This window comes from Glycine soja, chromosome 17, assembly GCF_004193775.1.
Source record: "Glycine soja cultivar W05 chromosome 17, ASM419377v2, whole genome shotgun sequence".
Classification (NCBI taxonomy): domain Eukaryota; kingdom Viridiplantae; phylum Streptophyta; class Magnoliopsida; order Fabales; family Fabaceae; genus Glycine; species Glycine soja.
The window spans coordinates 1,646,263-1,663,048 of NC_041018.1; the positions used below are offsets into that span (position 1 = coordinate 1,646,263).

General features: G+C 31.4%; 2 protein-coding genes across 3 annotated transcripts; one reads left to right on the plus strand and one right to left on the minus strand.

Moving 5' to 3' along the window:
- Positions 1–8,492: 8,492 nt before the first annotated feature.
- On the plus strand, positions 8,493–10,883 carry LOC114394157 (tubby-like F-box protein 3). 2 transcript variants are annotated; one of them, XM_028355773.1, is made up of 6 exons: positions 8,493–8,847; positions 8,916–9,003; positions 9,088–9,220; positions 9,311–9,469; positions 9,609–10,098; positions 10,421–10,883. In XM_028355773.1, the coding sequence occupies exons 1-5, from the start codon at positions 8,614–8,616 to the stop codon at positions 10,081–10,083; spliced, it is 1,089 nt and encodes a 362-aa protein (XP_028211574.1). In that variant the 5' UTR covers positions 8,493–8,613; the 3' UTR covers positions 10,084–10,098; positions 10,421–10,883. The 2 variants fall into 2 exon arrangements, with proteins under 2 accessions (XP_028211574.1, XP_028211575.1); XM_028355774.1 differs by having other exon boundaries at positions 10,408–10,492.
- Positions 10,884–11,626: 743 nt separating this feature from the next.
- LOC114394083 (probable serine/threonine-protein kinase At1g54610) lies at positions 11,627–16,521 on the minus strand. Its single transcript, XM_028355649.1, has 7 exons — positions 15,506–16,521; positions 14,927–15,211; positions 14,482–14,799; positions 14,105–14,332; positions 13,095–13,195; positions 12,605–12,722; positions 11,627–12,194 (listed from the first exon to the last, which is right to left on the minus strand). Exons 1-7 carry the CDS (start codon positions 15,809–15,811, stop codon positions 11,910–11,912), a joined length of 1,641 nt encoding a protein of 546 aa, XP_028211450.1. The 5' UTR covers positions 15,812–16,521; the 3' UTR covers positions 11,627–11,909.
- Between the last annotated feature and the right edge of the window lie 265 nt (positions 16,522–16,786).

A 16,786-nucleotide genomic window follows, 5' to 3' on the forward strand; every position in this document is an offset into this window, starting at 1 on the left:
TGTAAGTGCAACTGAGGTCACCCTCTAGCTTTGATTTTGATTTTTGTTCCTTCTCTTTTGATTCGCATTTCTTTTTTATTGTAGACCGTGAACATGTTATTTATGCACATGTTTTTTTCACAATTTCCTTCTCATCCCATTATTATCACTCACATTATTTCTTTATTTGTTTCACCGATGAATCGAATGACAAACGCTTGAGAAGAACAAAGAAACCAAAGCTTTAAAGAGGTAGTTTGAGGAGGTTGAGAGAACGAGCAAAAGGGTGGAAGAGATCTTGAATTGGACACATGACCAAATCTTATCATTCAATTTAACCAACAATTCATGTTTTTTAAACTGGACACTCTCCAAATTTATTTGATTGGAGAGGATCTATAGGCTATAATTTCATGAGTAGTGAGTATCCACGATTAAGATATTATGATATTCATGTCCTATCCATTATTGAATGAATAATGAATAAAAAAATATCCGTATTCATAAATAATATATATCTATTTAAAATATTTATCATTTGTGCATAACAAATTTTATTCACGAATATCCATGGTAAGGATTTTTTTTTTTAAGTACTACATAGTACACGACATTTTAGTACACACAATATTCCCGTATCTGTAACAAAAGATTGTAGGATATGATTAGTTACGAGTATATTAGGACCTTAGATTGTCTGCTTATTGCTTTGGGTTATTAAAATTTTTAAATGAATACTAATTGACAACTAATAAAGTCTGATATAAAATTGATAATTAGCTGAATCATTTAAATACGTTGTTGATTGTTTTTTGAATTTAATATGTTGTTGATAAAGGCTTAATTCTTAGTCAAGTATATAATTTTAATAACTTAAAGAAAACAATCTCTGAAAATACTTTTGATGAAAGAAAGAAAAGAAAAGAAAAAACACAAGAATCTCAATAGATGAGTGGGTCCTCGATTGGCTTTCTTTTTATCGATTCTATTTTATTCTCCTCTCCACCTCTTGAATGGATCGGAGGGTTTGTTTATACAGAACAGAGTCCATTATGCTTTCCAGAGGGGCAACTTCATTATGGAAACAATCCCATTATTGCTGTCGAACTTAGAAACGACAATATACTTGTCCCGTTTAATCGATTGTTGGGGAATCGTCCACCACCATCGCAAGCAGGTACATAAATATTTGTTTCAGATATTAAAACCTAAACTCTAAAGTATTATAAAATATCAACTTTATATTTTTTTTTATTGTTTACAGAGAAACTAAGATATGATAAAAGGAAAACATTACAACTCAAGAAAAAAAGAAAGAAAGAAAAATTATCTTCCCGTTGTAATACTTTTTCCTCTTTAAATAAGCAAAAAGACAATCCTTTAAAAACTCCTAATCATATTTTAACTTTTGGAAACCCCCAAACATGCACTAGCTGAGTGAGCAGGACCCACCAGGCTCATTGGTGAATGCCAGGGACATGAGGACATCCTCATTCCTCCACCAAAATATATACTCGGTTTTCTGTGGTTGGTTTGAAATCCTCCTCCACCAAATGTTTTATTTTGTCATTAACGAAATTGAGTTAATTATGGTGTTGGGGCATATGGTTTATGATACAACGAATCTTCTTTGGCTTTGGTTAGCAAGGATGGTAAGTCAAGATAATTACATGAATTCAAAGGAGTATGTAGGCCTCATTTGTTGGTCAATTTATGACATTGATCTCTTTTAATCATGAACAAAATGTTGGGTCTCTTTATTTTATTTTCTCCCCTCTAAATATAAATTAAAAACCTCACTTTAAAAGTTTGTAATTTTTATAAAAAAAAAGTTTGTAATTAAATGATTTTGCAGAAATCCGTTATAATCTTATTACTAGATCAGATTGCTTCAAAGTTTACCCTTTTTTGGTGAACTTTCAAAGTTTATCCTAGTTTGATTAAATTATTTTGCATCAATATATACGTTTTTTTGCTTTCAATATATACTTATTTAACATGGGTCATCAATTGATATGGGATTTTCTAACTTAATTAATCAATTGTTTTAAGTTTAAGATTTAGATATTCAACTATGTTAAATATTCAAAAGAATTTTATTACTCATAATAGTTTTATCTGGTTAAACAATATTGCTTCTATGAAAAATTCCCGTGATTTATAAAATAAAAATGATATATTTATTTAACAATTTTATACTAGGATTGTGATGTTTGTTTTTAATTTTTGAAAACAAAAAATCTATAGTAAAGGTTAGACAAGTACTATGGGAGGAAAGTAAAACATCACGGAGTAGTATGTTTAATTTCAATTCATGAAAGCCAAGTAGCTGCTTATTGTTTTTTTTTTTTTTTTTTTATGAAGGTAGCTGGTTACTGTTTATTACATGAGTAGCGCCATGTAGTATGGATTTTTTAGTTTAATTTATAAGGGTAAAGTAAATAATAATAATTGTTAATGAAAATTATTAATTGATATTCCTATATATACCTTTATTATTTGTCACGCAAATGTAACTATGTAAGTAATATTGACAGTTAATTTCCTTAGAAATAATTGCAATTACTTATTTTATCTTGTAAAATGAATTACTCGTTTTAGATGAACAAGATCCAAAGTTTTTATATATGAAATGGTACAAATTCAAGTGAGTGTCTTTTTTCTTGGTTTAGCAATGAACAAAAGTCATTCGTGCGTTAGTTCCAACTTCCATCTCAATATTTCGAAAGAACCAGCAATATATAGTCTTATTATTATTACACATTCAGAAGTCAAATAAAGCTTTAAAATTGTATTAAAGAAAAGAGAAAGGAAAAAGCTGCTTTTTTATTGCTTGCTACGTGTCTCCAACTAGGTATATATTGTGTAAATTCAAGATTTAGATTGTAAGTTTAAGGAAACATGTGGGGTAAAATTCTTGAATCAAAAACAAAAATGTTAAAAGTTACTACCTTTTGACCATATTCCGGTTTCAACGACATTAAGTTCCCTTGTTGCCGAAGTAACTCAGCATCTTGTTCGTTTTAACTTTTACTTTTAATATAGGTGATTCAATTAAGCATCGTGAATGGACATTTCACAATCTTAGTATGGAAATTCTTTTTTAGAAATTAGTATGGAAATTCAAATTCTTATTAACTGCTATATCAAGCTTAAAAAATATTATTAAAATATTTTAACAAGTTAGTAATCAGCTTTTACCAAATGAGTGTGTGTTTGGAAATATGATCAGTTGAATTTAATGTCAATTTATTCTTCTTTTTTCTTCTACATTTGTGCATTAGAACGTGCGAAATATCTATTTAAAGAAATCATAACTCGATGTCTTTCCAAAACTATGTTTAATTTAAAGCCGTCTCAAAGTTTCTTGGTATCCAAAGTGAATTCAATTGCTCTTGTTACAGCTAACGATTTAGCGCATGTATGTTTGTGTAGCTGTTTGAATTGTTAATTAATTATGACAATAATTCCATTGCATCTTTAACAGATAAGTAACAACAAATATTCTTCTATAAATTACGTAACTTCATGGCTTACAGACGTAACTTAAGCATGAACTAACAATTTTGGGTTGTCTTTGTGAAGAAAAATTTAAAGAATAAAGCACATATGCACTCGAAATTAGGATAAAAATACACACCACATTAAGATAAAAAAATGTAATAAGAAATAAAATGCACCGCTTTGACCATACACTCCATACATAGTTTAATGATGTACATCATTTGTAGTTTTTTTAAAAAAATAAAAATCTAACAATTAATATTTTTTTGATAAAAAAAATGATAATATTTTGTTGACTGAAAACATGTTTAAACAATTATTTCTTCTAGTTCAAATGGTTTTTTTTTTTTGTCTAAATGTTTAAAAGATTTTAAAAGTACTTCAGATTAAACATATATAGCTCCAGTTGGCCCATGGGTTTATTTGGTGTATAAAGATGTGTCTAAGTTGGTAATTATTTAACGCCCGTCTTTGTTTTGGTGCATCACAAGTACATTATGAATTGGACAATTTATAATACACTTGAGGTGCATCAAAATAAATAATGAAATGCATTAAGTAATACCCGTCTAGGTTCGGCCATATATATAGGTCCAGTTAGCCCATCAATTTACGCACAAGTATTATTAGGCTTAAGACAGAGCCTGGCTAACGATAAACACTAGTAGGCCTGAAAAATAAAAATCCAACTAAACAATTGATGTAAGCAAATTCTCAACAAAAAAAAAAAGTCAATGTAAAGTAAACAAAGCTTTTATATTATTAAGTGCATATTTTGATTAAAGTTAAAATAACACATAATTGATTAATGGATTCTTTCAAACAACACATACTAAAATCAAACATAAAAAATATTAGATAATAAAATAAAAAACAATAGTTTAAGTAATAAAATAAAAATAAACTATTTTACAATTATAAAAAAACATATTTAAGATTCTTAAAAAAAAATTAAGAAAGAAAAAAATAAACCAAGATTGCGGCATACAACGGGGAGGCGTTGATTGAGAATTGAGATTGCAAGTGGGTCAACGTTTTGTTGGAAGAAAAAGTAGTTTTTAACTTTTTTAGTCATCACATGTTAACGACAAGCCTTGTTGGCTTGATGAAGCCTTGAAATAAAATACTTGTATACTACTCTTTCAAATTAAACTCTACCTCCTTTAAAAAAAAAAAAAAAAACTCTACTCTTTTTTTGACTGAAAATTAAACTCTACCTAGAAAGTAGAAATACAACATACATTGTATTTGTTTCTCAAGACATTCATTAATTAAACTAACGAAAAATACTAAACCTACGTCCTATTTTAGGGTGAAGTGAGTAGGAAAAAAATAAACAAAAGATAAAGAAAAAAGTGATAAATAAATTAGGGATGTAATGAAAAAAGTGTTAAAAGATTAACTAAAATAAAATAGATGTATATATATTTATAATAAAATGTTTAATTAATAGAAACAATTTGTATGTGCTGTATTTGTTCTTGTTTGAAATACATTCGGACAACAAATTTTAGTTGTTAATGCGAAGTTTCTCTTTCAAATTTAACACTACTTAGAAATACAACCCTCATTGTATTTGTTTTTCAAGACGTACATATCCATTTGAAATAGTTGTTTTTCAACACACATATGTTGGTGCATTCAATTGTCAGATTTTTAGTTTATAGAGACACTACTTAGAAATACAACCCTCATTGTAATTTATTTTTTTTATATTACCATTCACTTACAAATTGTTATATATAAAAAATTATTTACTTTTATATTAACTGCTTTAAAATAAATATTTGAGATAAATTGTAATTGATATTGGTTAACATTGTCAAATTATTTACACTAATTTTTGGTTTTATACAAGTTTTCTTTTTTGGAAGTAATTATGTTCAAGACATCGCATGAAATTAAACGTGGGCTCACTTCACAACAAAGATTCAAACCTTTTTAGTAGCGGCATGAAAATTTATTTTATTTTATTCTTACACTAAACTTATAGGATAAATGATTTTCCTGATATGATTTTTTTTCCTGGAAAAATATGATAAAATGGCATAACATGTTTGATGTTACATATCGACATAACTTAGTTTAACGTTAAGATGCTCTCAGTTGATGGAAGAGAAACAAGTTGGGACCCTAACTATAAAGCAAAGGGATGATGAGATGACAGACATCATTGACAATTTTGAGTTTTCAAAAACATACTTATGATTATGCAGCATAATTATCAATGTGCGGTTAATAGAATTGGGTATAAACGCTTCTTCTTCGCTGAAAGCTATTGTTTTTGGTGAGGTGAGGGTTAAGGATGATCTCCATCAACTTCTATTTAAAAGTCTGAATTGTGGTAGGTACCCTAATAGTAAGAGGGACCAATAATTCAACTTCCGCCAACCCATTTGGATAAGGACCCTGTGATAGTTTCCTTGTTCTTTTTCACTATTACGAGGACAAATATAATTTTAAACAATATTTTTTCAACTATATATTTTTGCTATTACATAAAATATCATCTTACCTTATTATTAAAAATTGTGACTAATTATTTAATGAAACTTAGATAAATTTTAGCGAATAAAAAAAATATAAAAATATATTACTAACATTCTTTATCTTGCTCCCCATAACTTTATACATCAACTAAAAATTATTAAGCTACTAAGGCCATTGATTTGACATTTTGATTATATATACCCGAGTGATCAAACATTTGGAGACAGACTCTAATGCTCGGCGAAGGGAAAGAATCAACCAAAAACTAGGTTATATAACAAATGTCTGCTGATTTAAGTATAAGGATTTTTATTTTTATTTTAACAAATTAAAAGTGTTAGTATGAGTTTTGTAAGGGATCAGTGAACTAAAATTTGAATATATGTTGAGACAAAAGTTTATATTTAGTATTTAATCGTATCTGAGTGTCAGACAATATTGCATCCAAAGAAAAATATATGTGAGAAACTAAAATAACTTACAAAATATTGTATTTTATGTGCTTTTGCATTCTATTTAAAAGAGTTGAATGTTTTATATCTCTGTCTTAATTTTTTTTTTGTGATTTTTTTATATATTTAAAATTATAGTAAGTTTTGGTTTTTATTTTTTTATAATAATCATCGTAATTAAGACCTTTAGTTACTTGATGGAATCTCAAAGTATCACCATATATATATATATATATATATATATATATATTAATTTTCTTTTTATCTTATTATAAAATATAATAATCTCTATATTTAGCCTCAATAAATATTGCACTTTTTTTATTTTCGAGCAAAATATGGTGATTTGTTTTTATTTTAAATTTACCAACATATAGCGAAAACCAAAATAAATAAATAACAATGTATGGGTTTTGCATGGATAAAAAAAAAATCAAAGAACTTAAAACAAAAATATCTATATTTATATGAGAAAAGTATTAATAATATATCCTTTAACAAACTTTTTCTAACACACTTTTTTTATTTATTAAAAATTATAAAATTATGAAAGATATTCAATATGTGAACAAAAAATGAAAAAATATTTATTAGATTAAATATAAGATCACATAATTTTATATTTTTCAATAAATTTTATCAAATAAGAGTGATATATAATATCAAAATAATAAACCAACAAATATATTTTCAGCATTTCTCATTTATATAAAACTATAAATTAAAACAACTTAATTATATTTTTAGTCCCTTAAATATTTCAATTATATAATTTTAGTTTCTAAGATTTTAATTATCTCAATTAAATCCTCCAACTTTCATCTAATTTACAAACAAACTCCTCAATTAATTTTCTATAAGAAACTTAAGAGATTTCACTAATGATGTGATATTCATCATATTTGATATTGAAATGACAACTGACATCTTATTTTACATAAAATTGGGTATGATTTTTTTTTTCCCCAAAGGTGAATATAAAGATGAATACTATGGTTAGTATCTTGCCCTGAACTATTGATTATCATTTCTAATTATAATTCGCCTTTCCTTAATATTACAATTTTGATATCTTATTTTACATAAAATTGGGTATGATTTTTTTTCCAATGGTGAATATAAAGATGAATACTATAGTATCATGACCTGAACTATTGATTATCATTCATAATTATAATTCGCCTTTCCCTAATATTACAATAAAATTGTAGATAAATATAATAGGTATGTGTATGTGGTAATATGAAATCGTAGTTATCAACCGTTTTTTAAAAATTGTGTACGTGCCTGGCTGTCTGCACGTTGGCTTGTTTGTGTGTTTACGTGGTAGAGATGTTGACTTAGCTTATTTCCTTTCCCAATTATCAATTATATTATTTATTATATTAATGTTATATTATTTTTAATTATTGTTATTGTAAGAAGATATTAAATCTCATCATGACTTGCATGGAGATATTTTGGTGAGTGCAATGTCTCTTGTAGTTTGAGGTTCATTTCACTTATTCAACTTTTCTTAGTTTTCGTTTAACTTAAAAAAACATAGCAATTGGTTTTAATTTTTTGTTTATTTTATCTTAAAAAAATTGTTTTATTTAACAATTAGATGAAATTATCTTTATATATATATATAGACAATGTAATTAACTCGATAATGTTGTAGTCTAAAAATTAAATTTGATAATTTGATCACTTTAAGAGATATAAGATTGATTAAATAATTAAGAAGGGAATAAGAAAATAAAAATGACAGATTTAATTGCTTCTCCTAACAAAAATTAAACTATTAACCTTCGATGATAAAAAAAAATAAGTTAATCACTTTGAATTTAATCAAAATTCAATCTGACTCACTACCGAGTAATTGTTAAATATTTGATTCAGATATAAAAATAAAACTTTAATATTTAATTTTTAATAAAAACATGCATTTGCAAAGAAAACAGGTATGTTTATAGAGTAAATTGTGAAATTAGTCTTATTTGGCTGTCATATTTATTCTCCGAAATTAAGGAAATCTAAAATTCGTTTAAAAAAAAGTATGGAAAGGGTGGAATTGCCTGCTACTATCTCCATCTAAATCTAATCAATTGATCTCATTTTCCAAATTTTCTGTCTCTGACATTAACAATAAGTGGCTCTCAAAAAAGAGAAGATATTTTGGTGGAAAAACACTCAATCAACACACATGATTGAAGTGCAAGCAAATGCCATGGAGCAGAGTTGGTGGGCCAATATGCCTCACGAGCTTCTCAGAGAGGTCCTCCTCCGAATTGAATCGTCGGAGTCCACGTGGCCGCTGCGGAGGAGCGTCGTGGCTTGTGGCGGAGTGTGCCGCACCTGGAGGAGGCTCATCGTCAAGGAGATTGTCAAGCCACCTCAATTCTCTTCCAACATAACCTTCCCCATCTCTCTCAAACAGGTTCAGTGCTCTTTCTCTCTATTCAAATTAAATCAATTTTGTTTATTTTCTTGCTTTAAATTTGGCAGCCTGGCCCGAGGGAACATCTACTTCAGTGCTTCATTAGGCGCAACAGTGCCTCACAGACATATTATCTGTTTCTCAGTTTATCTAGTGGTTAGTACTTAGTTAATACTACTTGAGCTTATATTTTTTTTTTCCTTCTTTTTGAGGCTTTGTTTGTGTTACTGTTAATTGCAGCCCTAGTAGCTGATGATGGCAAGTTCCTTCTGGCTGCACGCAAGTTCAGACGCCCTACCTGCACAGATTATATTATCTCCCTTGATGCAGATGATATGTCCAGAGAAAGCAATGCCTATGTTGGGAAATTGAGGTCCACTCTTAATCAGATACTGTTGCTAGCTATTCTTCTTTTCTTGTTTCTTAGTGCAAAGACTAACCCTTTATCTTCACATTTCATAAGATCAAATTTTTTGGGAACCAAGTTTACAATCTACGATAGAAAAAGTTGTTCCACTGAGCTGGTGGTGAATTCAAAACAAGTTTCACCTAGGCCCAGGGTCCCAACAGGCAACTATCCAGTTGCTCACATCTCATATGAACTGAATGTACTAGGCTCCAGGTAATGTTGTTGACTTTTGCAATTCTAAATTACTATGACAGTCATCTATAATTTCCTTTCGGTTGAAGAAAGCCGAAAGCATGTTAGCTTATTGTGTATTTTTCTTATATACAAACTAAACAATACTTATGGCGAGCAGGGGCCCAAGGAGAATGCACTGTGTCATGGATACCATTCCTGCTTCTGCTATTGAACCAGGAGGGGTAGCCGTAGCAGCCCCATCACAGACTGATTTTTCTGTTAGTAACAGAGATACTTCATTCCCATTTTTTCAGACAAACTCAACTAGTCTGGAAAACTCCATATCTGGAGACCAGAGCAATAAAAAAGATGATGTGCTAGTGTTGAGAAACAAGGCTGCCAGGTGGCATGAGCAGCTGCAGTGTTGGTGCTTAAACTTTCATGGGCGAGTAACAATTGCTTCAGTTAAAAACTTTCAGCTGGCTGTTTCACCAGAAAATGGACATGCTGGACTGCAAGAGGATGAGGTCATCCTCCAATTTGGAAAAATTGGGAAGGATTTGTTTACAATGGATTACCGGTACCCTATCTCAGCATTTCAAGCATTTGCAATCTGCCTCAGCAGCTTCGCTACCACAGTTGCTTGCGAATGATGCATGTTTGAACAGGTATTCATCTGAAAACTCAAACATTATAAAATTAGAAACTATCTTTGGACAAGAAATGGATAGAGAGAAAGCAAATGAATGGTCACGGAAGTAAGAAAGCTTAGATTAGTTCATTAACTATTTTTCTTTTTCTATTAATCACATGAACATCTTGTTACTGTTGTTGGTTTCCAACTATGTTGATAACTTTTTGATAATCCCATTTCCTTTAAAAATCAAACAAGAAATATAATTTTTCTGGCTGATGGTTTGTTGAGTGCTTAGTTTTGCTGTTTTTTAACTGTCATGTTTGCTTCTTTGATCATGTTGGCTTTCATTCAAGCGTGGCCTTTAGCAGTATGGTTTGATGTGATGATGACTTGGTGGGAAGAATCTAACCAAAATCGTTTCCTAAGGTAATTGGAAATTTGGATAATCGTCATCTGAATTAGAAGGACGGTGCTGCGGATATGTGGGGGTTCTGTTTGTTTTTCTGAGATCATTTTTGACTTCTGGGAATATCACACGAAAGTGGAATGTAACCTGCAAAGCAACTTCTGTTACATCTCCTTATATTTGTATCTAGCACTCTATTGTGTGCGTATATATATTTTATTCTTTCATAGCTTTGCTTTGTTTTTCATTTGTGTCTAGTTTCCCATATACAGCTACAAGTTCCAAAGACATGTTATTCTTAACGTGATGAGGCCACGTTATCAATAACGGAATTAATGTTTACACAAACATTTTATTGAATCCTCACAAAATCCAGGCATGTATCTATAATCAATGCTATTCTTGTCTTACTGGCCATGTTGTAGCTTAATTTTATTCAAAACAGGATATGATTAGAGGTAGGCAGTAATTTAAATTCTAAATCAAAAAACTATGCAAGAGCTAGGAGCTTATCAACCAAATGCGACCAATTAAGGAATGTTTGGTATTAGAAGAGATATCACCTTGTTTTTTACTAATACAAATAAAAAGCTTTCAGAAAAAAATGAATAAAAAAACCTTTTAAAAATTAAATACTTAAAAGAGTAGTAAAACATTAGAAACCGTCACGTTTATATTTTTCTCCTCAATCTACCTACCAAGAAATGTTAAGTCATACTATTTATATAAGAACGAGTGCATTGAATTTTCCTCTGCTCTTAAAATTCATTTTCGATAAGGCCTGCCACACCTATGCTGCTGTATTCATAGTATCTATTATCTTAATAATAATGCTTGTACATTATGTTCCACAATAGAAGCTTATGTATTTTTACTTACTCTACAAATTTAATGATGCCAAATCCAAACTAATCTTCGAGACATGGACATACTATAGCCATATCTTAGTGAAAAGAAAGAACCATATGCCAGATCCAACCTCATTGATAGTTTAAGTGAAAATAAATTCTAAAAGAAAAACCTAGATCTATCTATATCTGCGTTTCATTCCCAAGCATTCTGAAGGAAAATGTCACACTATGGCAATCAGTTCAGGAACCATTTCATTATTCATTTATTTATTCCCAAGTCCCAACTGCAATAAGGCTTGAAATTGATAAACATAACCGACTAGAAGTTGAATAATGAACAAGACATGATATTCCAAAGTTTAAAAAATAAAAAATAAAGTCTGTAAAATTCTACACAATTCCCATGATTAAAGCAGAGGTTGAAGGGAGGAAAATTATGGGTGATTGTTATACAAGATAGAAAATAAACCTTTGACAATTGAGAAAGAAATCAGCAGCATTTTTGTAGCTTCACCAATGCTTGTGATAAATAATTGGTGTTATATTGCAATTCTTTAGTTATTTTCTAATACTCTTTGACACATTCTATCTATAAGAATCCTTCTTTGATTGTCTGTGCCCATTCCCTGCCATGTTCTTCTTTCTCCTTGGTGCATCCACACTAGGTTCCACCAATGGGCCAGACCAGGTCTGGAAATTTGCTTTAGGATATGACAAGTTTGTGGAACTAAATGGAACATCAGGAGGATCGAAAATTGGATCCATGTGATGTGAAGAACCCAAAGGATAGCCAAGAGTTCCATCTTCGTGAGGAGGAGGAAACTTCTCACTCTTGCTCTTAGCATTTGCATGCGTTACCAGTCGCCATCTCTGTAATAAGAGTTAAACCATTACTACAATATTAAGACATAAAAGTAAGTTGAGATATGAACCAACTCCATGTATATATATATATTGATGCCACTTTATGAAAACCGGAAAAATGCTTTATTTTACAGTTAACTGGGAACATATATACCTTAGTACAGATCATGTAAGCCACAATAATAACATAATTTTTTCATTGGTAGGTCGATTTGCCCACGTGTAAGTTTTTTTTCATTTTGATCATTGGGAAGAGATGAGAAGATAATGGGAAACACATTTCAAGAGTATTTGAGAGAAATGAATGCAACTAAAGGTCTAAGTTTTCTGCAATTGCTTTTATCAATAAGAGGAATGAAGTATTCACTAAGACAAAAGTATTTGTGTAAATGAATGATGTGCCTTATCTGACATACATCAATATTTGCTTGCAACTCAGCATTGGAATCTGGAACTGAAATTCCCCTTCCACCTCGATCACGTGGACGTGATTTCTTGACACCAGCAGCATTAGCTTTGCCAGCAGCTCTCAATCTACAGTAATGAAACATTAAGATTAAAGTATTGAAATGTTTGGATCTTTAGTATTTTCTTTCAGAAATATTTTCTGCTCCCTCTAGTATCATTGAGAGGTAGAGAATAAGAGAAAATTCCCAAGGAGAGGGATAACTAAATAAATTTGATCAAGTTACATACATGCGTAATAACTTCTTCAATCAAATATAGAAAAAGAAAGAAAAAGAAGTGAATTGAAAGGCAAGACAACCTTGTGAAATTTTTATGCAAATAAGAATTCTTAAGATAATTGAGAGTTCCATTTAGAAGTTCAGAAAAAATCCATCTTCGGTATTTAAATATATTGATGAAATTATTGTTCAGGTGTCAAAAGCAATTTAAGTTATCCACCTTCTAGCTTCTTCATCCCGTAGCTTTGTATCCATCTCCTTGCTGGGAGGATATTTTGGAAGGCTAGAGGGTTCACAGGCATAAGGTTTTGATGTAAAGAACTGCAAAAGAGAAGCAATTAACATTAAACTTGGATTCTTATATTAAATTGTTGGAACACTAAGGAGTTCAAGCATAATTCATCATACTTAAAACTAAATACAACCACCAACATATTATAGCTATCTCTGCCATTTCCCATGAGTAACAAGCAATCCTGTCTCTCTCAAAATATAGAGTAAAAACAATCAAAGAAAAAAACAAATTCAAGTGAAGTTCAGTCATTCATCCACCAATAGGCTCAATTTAAGTGACTTTATTTTTAACTCATGTTCAGGATTTATTTCTTGATATGTAACACTGTGACAGTCCTGGCAATCCAGAACTTAATTAAAAAATAGAGGATTGTATTATATACAATGAAAGTCAACAGTTGCTGGTATACGATATAAACAAACCAAAAGTAAAGATGCATGTATGAGTTACATAATTACGACAGAAACACACTTGCAAAAGCATAAGCAGCCTCCTACTTGGTTAATTGACATCAATATAGGGGGAGAGAAGAGGAAGAAAAGTCATCTAACTATCTTAAGATGGTCCTTGCTAATATGTGATGAAAAATTGGGGATAGAAAATTGAGGGAATAAGTAATTGTTTTTTTGGTCTTTGTCCAAGGTATCCCCTTGGGCGTTGCTGTTGAGACTAAAAAATCAAGCCCTTAATGACTCAGGGGGTTTCCCAGCAATTGCCTTCTCAAGGACTTGAACTTTCAACCTAACATCAAAATGTGGATTTCTTACCACCACACTCATCTTTGTTGGCAGCGAATTACTTATTCTATTTATGAATTAAAACATGACAATAAGGGAACTGTCAAGTAGATGTAGCAATTCTATTTATATGTATTTAAAAAATAGCATAAATAAGTGATTCACAGGATTAATTTAGTGATTAAATTATCATCTTACTTCACTATGCAAAGCATCTGTGGCAGTTTGACGTTCAGCTGGATCGATTGCGAGAAGGATCTCAATTAGTGGCAGGGATGATGCTGGGAAATTCTTAAATGTCTCTGCTATGCACCGCTTGTATGATATTCGGGGCTTAAAAATGGTAGCATGTGGCAACTTTAATTTTTTCCAATACTCGTCAGAAGGAGAACCACAAAGCTTAAATATCTTATGTAGCTGCTCCACCTGTGAAGCACAGTGGATATATATCAACCAAATCAGAAGCACAAACCTTCTAACACGAGCAACAAAATCTTGCACCATTGACAAGTAAAGTGAATACATCTTATGCTCTTAGAGAAATTATAAAATGAAATTAATCATTTAAAGATTACCTCGGTTCGACCAGGCATAATAGGCTTCCCAGCCAACAATTCAGCAAGAATGCAGCCAGCACTCCAGAGGTCCACTCCTACACCATAGTCAGTGGCTCCAAGGAGAAGTTCTGGAGGTCGATACCATAAAGTAACCACCCTGCTTGTCATAGGGTGCTTGTGATTAGGATCGAAGAAGGAAGCTAATCCAAAATCAGCAATCCTAAGAATTCCTTCACTGTCAATGAGAAGATTTGACCCCTTTATATCACGATGCAGCACATGACGGTTGTGACAGTGTTCCAATCCAGAAAGTAGCTGATGCATGTAACATTTAACCTAAAATACCCAGCTATAGTAAGGAAAAGAAGTTCCAAATCCAGAAACAAAAGATTTTTTTTGAATCATAAATTTCAACCAAGTCTAGTGCTAGATTTTACACTAAGCAACGTAAATATGTAAAAACCTGAGACTCTGTGAACTTAATTGTGGGGCTTGTAGCAAGTCCAGCCAAATCATGATCCATGTATTCAAAGACAAGGTACAAACTGCATGACATCCTTGAAGTCACCAAACCTTCCAGTTTGACAACATTGGGATGATCCAGATGGCGCAGAATAAGAATCTCTCTAGCCATGAATTTCACACTCTCAGGCTCTAAATTGTCAAAGCGGACCTTCTTTAGGGCAACAATTTTCCCTGTCAAAGTATCCTTTGCTTTGTAAACATTGCTATATGTACCTTGTCCAACCTGATTGAAAAACAGTCCAGAAGCCAAGCCAGTTAGAGACCAAATTTTTGTTAACTTTACAAGAACAGAACGGAAGTAGACATTTCAATGGAAGGGTTTTCATTTCAATAAATAACTTCCCAAGATAATAGAAAAAATCACGATACCTTAACTTCATATTACTAATTTTAGATGTTGCATACATTTGAAAGCAGAAGAACATAAGCAATAAGTTGTTGAAACTTGAAATCAAGATAACCAAGTTCCACATACTTAAATTGGCAACTGTAGCAAAGAAATCATTAACTGCCTTACCTTATTAAGCTTCTCAAAAGTGTCAGCTCTTCTAGGGACCAATCCATTAATAGCTTCCCCAGCAACCTTGGAGAGCCAAGAGGGCCACCCTGCAGCTACTTGCTCACCATGTACATGGTTAGGTGGATTGCTCAACCTCGGATTCGGCTTCGAAGATCGCCTTCTCTCCCCTTTTGGGCGCTTGCTCTTCTCCTCTTCTCCACCCACCTTCACATTCCCACTGTTCTGAGCCACACCATCTTCTGCTCTTGCAACTTCCACTTCCTCTTTCTTCTTTGATGCTTCTTTCCCAAACACACACCCCATTTCTCAAAATACTCATTTACTCAACCCCTTCTTACCTTCTTCTTCTTTTTCCTCTTCCTCCTCCTCCTCCTCCTCCTCACATTCCCTCACTTGCCACAACCACATTTTCCCTCATTTTCTTGCAATTCAAACATCACAGGGAATCAGAATCAAGCCCTAGTAGTAGTTTTCCCCCAATCTTAAAAAGCTGAAAGAGGGGTTTTAAGTTTTAGCCAAAGGAATGTGCAAATGTTAATTCAAAAGACCCTAACTTTTCCAGACAAAAGTGGGAGTGCAATGATTTGGTGTCACCCACAACTTGCAATGCAGTCAAAGAAAATGAGCTTATATCAGTCAGACATGCACAACAGAAAAAGAAAAAGCAGCAAAAAAAAAAAAAAAACAATAACAGTAAAATATGACTAGCTTTTCCCCCCACTTGTGAAGTTCCTTTGTTCTTGTTGTTGCTGCTATGTTTTCAGAAGTGGGTTTATTCTTTTAACCCTTTTGGAGTGTGGATATGATGTTGAGTAAGATCAAGGTTGAAAACAGTTACAATTCTAGGAGTTTGGGGCATCCCAGATTCAAAGAATAATGTACACAAAATAATGTCTTGGAAACTAGGAAGATAAAATAATAATGTGGGGTGAATCTGATATGCTTTTTCCCACTTCACTCTCACACATACGATGTTGTAGTGTCTGTCTACGTACAAGTCAGTTTCGGATTTTCGCAGCACTGGGTTTGTATCCACTAAGGAAACTTCCATGGGAAAATATTATAGAGAGAACAATCAAAGACACATGCCGTGGACATAGTTAATTATTTATTGAGAAATGCTGATCAATTACTATATCACAGTGAAGTTTTTATTTAACTTTAACATGAAAAAATAGGAAAAATATATTTGTACAACATATATTGATACCTAGGGAGAAAGAGAAAAAAAAATATAAACATAATAAGTGATATAATTTGCTAATAAGATAGAGATAA